Source organism: Mytilus edulis, chromosome 7 (genome assembly GCF_963676685.1).
Source record: "Mytilus edulis chromosome 7, xbMytEdul2.2, whole genome shotgun sequence".
In the NCBI taxonomy this organism is placed as follows: Eukaryota; Metazoa; Mollusca; class Bivalvia; order Mytilida; family Mytilidae; genus Mytilus; species Mytilus edulis.
Genome location: NC_092350.1, coordinates 56,352,604 through 56,363,988, shown reverse-complemented (window position 1 = coordinate 56,363,988; position 11,385 = coordinate 56,352,604). Strand labels below are relative to the sequence as shown.

The window sequence follows — 11,385 nt, the reverse complement described above, 5'->3', positions numbered from 1 at the left end:
TTTCTGCACACTAACTACAATCCCCTTCCCGTGAATGTGACCTACCGAATTAGACTATTTACCGGATTTGTTATCACATAAGCAACACGACGGGTGCCACATGTGGAGCAGGATCTGCTTACCCTTCTGGGGCACCTGAGATCACCCCTAGTTTTTTTGTGGGGTTCGTGTTGTTTATTCTTTAGTTTTCTATGTTGTGTCATATGTGTTGTTGTTTGTCTTTTTCATTTTTAGCCATGACGTTGTCAGTTTGTTTTAGATTTATGAGTTTGACTGTCCCTTTGGTATCTTTCGTCCCTTTTTTAAAAGAAGTCCGAGTCCGATGTCAGAATATGAAATAAAAGAAAGTAATCAAAATGACAATAATACATAAATAACAACAGACTACCAGCAGTTACTGGCATGCCAGCTCCAGACATCAATTAAACTAGTTGAAAGATAACATCTTCATCATATGAATATCAGGCACAATCCCTCCTGTAAAGGATTTAGTAATATACCATCAGGGAAATGTATGAGAAGAACATAACCCCTGTCATGCCAACAACTGTTTAGAATAAATGTGTTTAATTCCGATGCAAAGACCCTATAACAGAGGTACGAAAGATACCAGTGGGAGAGTCAAACCACATAGAAAATAAACTGACAACACCATAGCTAAAAATAAAAGACAAACAGACAAGTAATAGTACAGAAGACACAACAAAGAAAACTAAAGACTTAGCAACACGGACCCCACCAAAAACTTGGGGTGATCTCAGGTGCTCCGGAAGGGTAAGCAGATCATTCTCCACATGTGGCACCCGTCGTGTTGCTTATGTTATTACAAATCCGGTAAATAGTCTAATTCTGTAGGTCACATTCGTGAAAAGTATAAGTGAATCTATATTATAGCCAAAATATGCAATCTTTAATGACCTGACAACAGTATCGTAACTATATCTCTTCTTAATAAGTCTGTTTAAAGGTAGTATAAATAAGCAGTTCCTATATACTCACCAATTTATATATATATATATATATATATGATAACGCGTAATAAAACAAGGCAAAATCTGTATCACATACCATATCACCTCGACAAATATTATCCCTCGGGCATAAAGGCCCTCGGGATAATACGGCATGTGATACGGATATTGCAATGTATTCTTCACTACATACGAATCATATATAGATTCATGAACAAAGCATGAAATCATCCCCTTTTTAGATTATGCTGATATATATAACTGTCAAAAGGTTTTCCGTAACAAACTCATGTTTATCGTTTACTTCAAACCCAATACCTATCACACTATACAATCTGTATAATGATCAAAAGATACGCAATGATGAAAGGTTGCTAAACATAGGTTCAAATGATAAAAAATAAGTATACGACACATGTATTGACACAATTCATATTGCTACACTAGTGTAAAGGTTGTATGTGAAGTAAATAATGATGTTAATAATATATCTTAAGAATTGTTCCTTGTAGATAACAAGCTTTATCCAACAAGAAAGAACTACTAATCAATAGCAAATATCTTATTTTAGATACTTGCACAGTTTCTGCCTACAAAATACAAGCCGGTGTTTTATTTATTGAGAATAAGAATTAAGTTATTATTATAAACCAAGAAGACATAAAACCAGCAATGGATTTAAGGAAAATCCCAATAACCGACATTTAAAAAAAAAGTGCACATGAAACTTCTATTGTGTTGAACGAACGCTGTCAATTAAAGGGATTAACTCTGATGCCTCGGAAGGGTCATCAGTTCAATTTTTTTTAAATATAAGTCGACATGATACTCCCGTAACTGTCTGTTATAATGTCATAACCACTGACAAGTTATCATACATGGACAATAACGGGTCGGTAATCGTATTTAGCCCAACCATTAAAAACATTTAATTACTATCAAATGCTTAAACAATCGGTTAAAAATAAATTAGTTTGCTCTTATACATTACGTTAAAGGTGTTTATAAATTTATAAACAAAAATATATACACGAGAAATTAAGTAAATTAAAAACAATGCTCACATGGCAATTGCAACTACAGGTAATTAACGCATGACATGGGTAAAATCTCTTTGTTCATTAGCACATACTTACATCTTCTCGTCCAATCAAATTGCTTGAATTTGCCTTCTAATTTTCATAGTACATACTTTTTCCGTGTACTAAGTAACTACGCATGAATGACCACAAGGGTAAGATTTCATTGTATTGTAATCAAGATATTAGAACAAAAATTGCTACTGGCTATTTTAAAATAAATGATGTGTTCCAAATTTAACTAAATAGTTTGTAATTAGTTTTCAAACAGATTTTTAACATCCTACTAATAAATCATAGTATATACCTTTCTATGCAATAACCGAGAATACTGTGATATAATCTGGATTATGCACAGTAAAGGTGTTTGGAAAGGATTTTGAAAGGTGTGTAATTCAATCAAGTGAGAAAAAAATCACCAAGTGAAGCAAGATTAAAAACATTTTTGGATAATTGTATGCTAAAACATCATTTATATGTTTTCTAATCAAAGGGTGGGACTTACAATATCGTGTGTTCAATGTAAATCTTAAATGAGGATTTCACAGTCAAACTGAATAAAAATAAATTGTAATTTCGGCCAAAAAAGAAATATATTTTGGAATATCCAAAGAAATAATATCTAATTTGGATTAGTTTTGTGCTCAATCAATTTAACTATTTTATGATATAATATGATAAGGATCATATTTATGGGTAAAGGGGCAGGGGTAAGCTGCAGATTAATCAGACTTTGTTAAAATGCGACATATTTTCAAAATAAATACGGCAGAAAAAAATATTGCAGGTAGAGGGGGAAGGAAAAGATTAAGAAGAGAAACATGTGTTTCCCAGTTAACTTAATATTTTAAATTTAGGTACATCTCTCTTCGGTCATCTCCCTCTAAATATGCTATTGAGGAAAAGAATGACAGATAATCTATACTCTATAACGCTTTCAGTTTTTTACTTTTCTTACACATTTAAATAATACACCAAACGGAACTAAAACTGTAGGAGGTGTAGATTTTACGTCAATAAGGGAGCTACCATTTGATATTTTTATGAGGGGCTATGATGAAAATTGAAAAAAGGAAGGACAGGAGTTTTAAGTAAAAAAAAAACAGGATGAGACACTTCTTTGAAAAAAGGACAGGATGACTATTTATGTAAAAATGAGTCAGGATAAACTAAAAAAGCAAGAAGGCAGGACCGAACAGAGTGAAAGATAAAAAAGCAGAACAGAAATTAAAAAAACAAAAAATGAAAACAAAATTGTTTATCCTAGCTTGTTTTTGCATCCTTGCCTTTTTTTGCACTCCTACGTCGTTCGGGTTAATTAGGGTCACCTGAGCTGTGCAGATTAAATGATATATGCAAACTAACTTGGTCAATAACTATAACTTAATAAAAATTAACACCAAATACTATGCGATATAAATAGCAGCTGCCAAAATTCATGTACATGCGTAACTTCTTTTTAGATATAAACCTCATTGTACTATCTTCATGGACAAAAAACATACAAAAGGTGAAAGGTTGTTAAACATCAGTACACATATTTCCAAATAAGGAAACGACATATGTACGGAAAACAAAATAGCTGCATTTTTGTAACTTGCGAAGTAGATAATGATGTAAATGATACATCTAAAGAATCGGTCCTTTGTAGGTAAAAGGCTGTAACAAAACATAAATGATCGTGTATAAAATATTTTCAAAGGTTTTCTAATACAAACAATCAGCGGGTGTTTATGATGTTGGAATGAGAAAGAGTTATGAAATACCAAAGAAACTGTATTTAGAAAAATGAATGATGTATGATATAATAAAGAAAAATGAAACGCCACATAATTTAAAAAATCATTAAATGCACAGAAATCTATGATCGGTTTACACGAACCCCAATTTTTCCATTGGATGAACTTGGATCGGACGGGTCAGAAGTTCCTGTTCAACTATATGAGTCGTCATGATACTCCCGTTACTATGAGTTGAATCTTACTGAATACCATGGTAACGCTACTGGTCCAAACACTTCAAATATCTGTCAAAAATTAATAAACATTTTAATATACAAAAGTTTATGACATATAATATAATTTATCATTGTAATCAACCAATTAAAGAACCTTGTGATCAGGAGGAATTCATACATGTTTTATTAAGTAAACCATCTATCTAAATATTTTGCTTCCTGCATAATTCGTAATTTCCTCTTTTTGATTTAATTTTAAAATGAATAAGTGAGAAGACTGCCCTTAAGGTGGTACCTAACACTACAGGGAGATAACTCTGTAAAGTCAGCTAAACGTTTTAAATACGTTGTGTTGTAAAGGGAATATTAAGCTTCTCAATGATCAAAATTGGTGTTTGTCAAATTGCTATAGGAAGTACACCACTAATTCATTGTCCCATTGCTTCCTATGTTAAATTCCTCCATTTCAAGCAGGCACACCTCTTTCATTTTAAGTTCAAATAAAATGGCAATCATTGCATGTCAAAGCAACACTTTGTGGTATCTTGTACTGAAAAAAATCAACATACATTTAATGGCATATAAGAAAGAACTGGTTCCCGAAACTTCGGATGTACCAAAATAGGTACTTCATATCTGACAAACAGACAAAATGTACCCACTTTTTAAAATTTGGTGCAGTTTTTTTAATATTTAAAATTAAAAGTCCAAAAGTGTTTTACAATGATCACCAGTCCTTCAGCTTTCAATTGATGCCAAAAATACCTAAATATCCTCCATATTTTGAAAGTTACTCTCATGCGTAGGAACTATTTTGTGTTAAATATGTACTACTTTCTGGTATGTGCTTTCTGGCCGGGCCTGAATTAGTGGTGTTACACCTATATAACCAGTGTAATTTTCCTGACAAAACGGTTGGTTCAAAATTTTTGAAATTTTTATATTTTTGTTAAAGGGTCAAAGTAAATACTTTGTCAAAATTTAATGAAAATTAAACGAGCCAAATTAGTTTTAGTGAAAGTGTTGGGTACCACCTTAAAATAATATGAAGATGTGCTTTGATTGCAAATCAGACAACTATTCGATCAAAAGGTATACAAAAGATGAAAGATTGTTAAACATGAGTACAAATATTTCAAAATAAGGAAACCGCATATGTATTGAAAACAAATGAGCTACATTTGTTGTAACTTGTGAAGAAGATAATAATATGTAAATTAGACATCTAAAGCATTGTTCCTTGTTGATAAAAAGCAGAATCCAATTAGAAATAATAAATCAAAAGCACAAATCTTGTTTGAATTATTTGAACAGTTTCCTCATACAAACTATCACCGGGTGTTTATGATGTCGGAATGAGAAAGACTTATGATATACCAAAGAAAAAACATACATGGTATGTCGACAAAAAGACATCTTTAAAAAATGACCAAAAACAATGGCTTACAACCATTCATTTTTTTTTAAATAAATAGTAAACATGAACGAATGTCAAATTGTTCTAAAACATTCGACAAAATAGAACACAATAGAACATTATTCGTTATTCGATTTTTAAGGATGTTAATTTAAACAGCTGTGCAATTTGAGAACTCCTCATTACAGAATAATTGAGCGTTTAGAGGTCGCTTCAAACCCATTTTTCTATTATTCAAGATAGATTCAAAATTGAATTGGTGAACTACAATGTATAAATTAGACAAGGATACCTCTACAAAATAAACACAGAATGGAAACTTTAGTCTTCAAAAACGTAGATGAAAAAATAGTTGCAATTTGCCCACGTTAAGAACAACAGCATTCAAACATAAGTTGCACAAAAGAAGCAGTTATTCTTTTTACTTTAAGACGTGTGGTTTATTCCAAATTAGATATAACTGTATCGACAACAGTCTAATTTCAATTGCCCTCTTTATGAAGTTTTCTTTCTTGATAAAGTATAATAAATGATAAAATGTTGTTTAAATTCTATGGCAGATACGAAATGAAATGGCTTTCCATACATTCAGAGCTATCCCTTTGGATGTAAAAACTTAGTTCGTTTATGGGTATTGAACATTGAAGACAATTCAATAATATTATGCAATATGTTTAGACAGTTACTGTGACTTACTTTCTCCCACAATGTCCGACTACAGCAACAAACAAAACGCAAACCAGATAGTTTTGTTTTGCATGTACAGGGGAAAATGTGGCGGGCCAAACCCCGTTTCACGTGCGAACATATCTCTCTCTTAACTTTAAAGACCGAACGTGGTAAAATTAAGACACAATAATAAATCAGCACTGGGCGAACGAGCAAAATGACCACTAACTCAAACAAGGTTATAATAAGCCATCCCTCTAGCGGCCATCTTGGATGATGGATAGGCTTCGACGTAACACCAATTTGTCAACACCTCGTGAGGAACATCCATGCGATGTTAGGTTTCTATTACATTCAATGGTTCTCTAAAACAAGACAGTTTTATGCATTGTTCATTTGTTCTTATGTTTAACGAAGTCTCGTCGCTGGCTGTAATGTTTGATGATTTAAAAGCTACAAAGTAACAACACTTAGTCAGCACCTTATTAGGAACATCCATGCTATGTTTGGTTTCATTCTTTCAGTATTTCTCTAACAACCAGTCCAACATATAAAAAGTTAACGACGACGACGAAGACGGACGAAAGCCGAATGGCCACAAATTACGACGACGGACGCTACATGTAAGTGATGAGGAAAGCGCACTTGGTCTTTCTGGCCAGGATAGCCAAACAGGGTGTAACTGAAGGCTCTGCAATACTTTTAGTCATGAATTTCTTTTATGGTCCTGACCGGAAGAACAATTATCCAATTCACGATTTATAATTACTATAACAATTCCAAATAAGTGTATCTTTTTCGTTTTAATCTCACTTTTTATCTATTGTATGACTTTTATATAAAGTCTACTAAATGAACGGTTCAACAACAAAATGTATTGGATGTTACACTACTGAGTTCAGTATTTCTGTTTAAATTCCCTTTGTGAAATTATATTTACGAAGTATATAAAGTCTGATAATCAAGGTATACACGTGACTATGGATTCGGTTAATAATTTCCACAACAGCTCTAAAAAAACACCCAAAGTTGTGTCCGTAAATGATTTCCCCTCATTCCCAGTGTCATTTCAAATTCCGTGTCCTTCATTCCGGTCCACAAGCATAAGTATAACAAAACTATTGTAAAATTTGTTAATGTTTCTTGTCCTCAATATGCATGAAATAATTGCCACTGGACGTTAACAAGCAACCATCAAACAATCTAATGTATAATAATATAGTTTAAAACCGTGTATCACACATATGATCAAAATCGATGATCAGGGACCGTGTCAATGAAACTATCATAAGATATGTCTTAGGACATTATTAAGGATGGTCTTAGGACGTGTCTGAGACGTGTCTTATGATGTAAAACAAAGCTGTCTTATGACAGTCCTAACTACGATGGTCCTAGGCTAACACGTTTATTTAATTGAAAAAATATGTAGAGATTTCTATGACATAGATTTTATTGTATTTTAGTATCTATATATGTAAAGAGAGGGAGGTTGACTTTTATATGGAAAACAATTTACGAAAAAAAAAAGTTTAACGTAATACTTATAAATACGTTATTAAATATGATAAAATATATAAAATGAATTTAATACGAAAACAAAATTAAGTAGTCACAAAACTTTGTTAAATGCAATATTCGTGCTGCAATTTTAGTGCATAAACTAGTTGTGTCCTTAGGTCCACTCGATATCATTATGCATGTATCGAATCAGTGAGGATTAGTTAAAAGTAAGTCATTTCACCCCCTCCCCCCATATTTAAATAAATTAATATTGCACCGTTTTGGTTAGACGCAAAAATGTTGCTTATGATGATAATCTTTTTTAGGCTTCAAAAAAAGGCAGGACGAAATAATTTAATGTTATACGATTGAATCTTTAACAAATATAAAAAAAAAATGTTTTATTAATTCAATTTTTATTATAACAGTATGATAGTTTAATATTGTACAAGTATTTTTAGTATTAAGTTTATGCCATATTACTAGTAGTTGTTTTTATTACGTGTTAGAACATTGTAACCTTTAGGACTATTCTAAGACACCTATTTGTATATACTAACTTTAGGACCAAATTTAGGACATATATTATTTTAGGAGACTTTCTTTAACCTGACTTATGACTAAGACGTGTCCTAAGACCGTCCTAAGACATGTCCTAGTCCTAGGACAGCTTCATTGACACGGCCCCAGCTGGATTACTCTAAACGTGTAACTTAACCAACAATTGTTATATAAAATCAAAAGATGACAATACATTAAAATATACGAAATGTACTACTTTAAATTTCTAAGAAGACAACAATCTAAGTATTAGAATTATATTATATTAACGTATAACTATCCTAAGACCATCATAAGACACATCTCGCGTTGTCCTAACTTTATGACCAACTTTAAGAGATGTCCTAATTTAGGACCGCTTTGTGAAACCCACTTAGGACTAAGATATGTCGTAAGACCATCCTAAGACATGTCTTAGTCCTAAGACAGCTTCGTGAAACTGGGCCTTGAAGTGTTAAATTTATCGTAAGTCTAAAATATTCCTTAACAACTAAATATTTTTATCGTAAGATTTTAAACAAACTTAAAACCGTATTTCTTTCTTTTTGGGCTGTTGCATTGATTTGATTTGATTTGTTTTATTTTGAATCCGCTAATATTCAAACAAACTAATGAAAACATAAAATCTGCAAATCGCGCATAAAAAGTTCAACTAAGTTCCAAAATGTTTTTAAAATTTCAATAAAGTAAAATTGATTTTTTTTTTGTCTTAAACAGTTTTGTTCGATAAATTTATATAACTGTGTCACGAAAATGAAATAATTAGCGGAGGAACATATACAACACGAACATTTACACCATTATATTATGCTAACTGCATAATGTAACAAATGTTTTATTTTATTACTTTAATGTTCAGGAAATGTTTCATGTCAAAACGTCCTTGAATAAAACTTAACACTATGTTAAATAGGAAACAGAACTTTGGTCGAAATTGTACTAGCAGGTCAAAATGTTTCCATATTTTAGCATGTCGGGGCTTTTTCTTCTTCTTTCGTTACAGAAAACCATCAACGTACTGATATTTACTTTCCAGTGCATGCCTGGTAAATGTTTCTAAATAAATCTATGTGGATAATTTTTGTGTCAAATCATAGATTTACAAAATATTTCTTGTTTGAAGTTGTTGTTTGTCATACATTTTCGTATTTTACATTTTTACATTTTTTCTTTGTTTTTAATTTATACAATTTTATATCTTACTATACGGTATTGGTGTTTTGCTTATTGATGACAGTCGTACGGTGACTATAGCTGCATACATCAGTGCCATTTTGTTTTTTATGCATTGTTGTCTCATTGGCAGTTACACCACATCTCCTTATTTTCTAATCAAATAAACCTTAAATTTCGAATGCAACAAGTCAAAAGGAAAACTGTTTACATTATGATCCTGGAGTTATACTTTTCGATCTTCATCCTACAGTTTGTGGTTGCTGACTTGCTATCTGCTCGTACATTATTTCCGCTGAAGTTAAACGACCAACAATGAACCAATGTTAGACATTATTTGGTCTAAACACTTCGGGTCAAATACAGATACATGAAATTTTTTTATTTAATTTAACTTGTTTAATTTTAAGAAGTTTTGAAAAAGTTTTAAGGAGACTACATACATCCCAGAAATTCTGATATTTGTCAAATGAAGGATAAAATATCCACGAAAATCATCGAAGAAAGTCTAGATGGGGTTTACAGAAAATAGAACAGTGGGCTATAACTATACTAATAATTGGACCGTCCAAACAAATGGAACAAAATAAAACGTAGAGAATTATGGGGTACTAAACTTGGTATAAAGGATACTCAAATATAAAGAATAGAGAACATCGGGTAACAAAGGAAAAATTAGAGAAAAATTACCTAAATATTTATCAAATACAGAAATGAAGCATCCCGAATCCAGATTCTCATTAAAAAACGCATGAATATTGTAAATGTGTTACGCATATAGAAACTTAGCTCCCTGATTTGGTTTACACAATATAGAGGGTGTACAAAAGGTAAAACTTCACTACATGTATAACGTACGAAATATTAACATTAGAATCAAGGTCAGAGGAGTATGTTAACCTCGTCTCGAAAGAACACGAAATCAATACTGTTTTTTTTTCTGAGTTCAAGATAGGTAAAAGATTCCCATGTTTCAAGGCAGCGTGAGTGCCCCTATCTAACTTAGTATCAATTTTTCAGTTGGGATCAAAATATTCCCACTTTCATTTTTGTGGACATAATGGACGAACCATACAATTTGGTGCATTGTTAACATGCTCTAGCCTGGAAACATGCATGAAATACTTGCCATTCGACGACACTGATTTTTAGACTAATCCTTATCATTGATAAAGAAAGTTGAAAGTTTAATCGAGTAAAAAAAAATACAGAATGGTATTCAATGTTCATTTGAATATATTTACAAATAATTTTTAAATAAAAGTATGTCTGCGACAATAGTTTGTGTCTACCCGTGATCTTTTCGAGTTTTTTTCTCTCCATAACACTCCTCAGCTGTACGAAAACATAAATTCTGCTTGTGATACACAGAAATTGCATAATCTGTCTTTTTTTATAGATTTAAAACAAGCATTTAACTAATATGATTGTCAGTTTATATTACTTAACATTATAGTAATGTCATCTGAAAAACTTGTCATAGGAATGTACCATTTGGTAAAGCAAGTGACGCGTGACGGATGTACAATAATTACCCGACCATGTCATACCTAAACATGATCAGTTCATCTTAAATTATCAGTCATTTTCGTATTTTGTGTTTAGTAGTTAGTCATGTTTCGTTTTTGTTTGTTTTATTTGTGGATATTAATTAAAATAATTTATGTTAATTGCTTAATCGACACAAAAGGTAAGAATTTATAGATATTTATGTATTTTTAATTATTTGGTTTTTTGTTTTAATTTGGTTGTATTCATTTCGAACACACTTCCTCGATCCATATCTAACATGTAAATATATTGAAGAAATAACATCGATACTGATTAATTTTTATTTACTCGTCATTATTATTATTTATTTATTAATCTTTATTTTTTATTCTGTTTTTATCAAAAGGTTTATTTCAAAATGACATTGTCATGCTGTGTTGCAAAACGTGATTCCCTCTTCAGTACCATCCGCAGTCCATTCTTATTTTTTCTTTTCTTTTTTTTTGTGGAAAGGGGAGGGGATGTAAATTTTTGTTTGAATTAATAAATACATTTTTTAATCAG

The 11,385-nt window shown here is 31.6% G+C and overlaps 1 protein-coding gene across 1 annotated transcript in view; it reads left to right on the top strand.

Moving 5' to 3' along the window:
* The first annotated feature begins 10,865 nt into the window (after positions 1 to 10,865).
* Positions 10,866 to 11,385, top strand: part of LOC139481828 (A disintegrin and metalloproteinase with thrombospondin motifs 16-like) — a 29,184-nt gene continuing 28,664 nt past the window's right edge. The window contains exon 1 of the mRNA XM_071265342.1: positions 10,866 to 11,020. Coding sequence (XP_071121443.1) covers positions 10,945 to 11,020 — 76 coding nt within the window. The 5' untranslated portion in view covers positions 10,866 to 10,944. The remainder of the gene's footprint in view (positions 11,021 to 11,385) is intronic.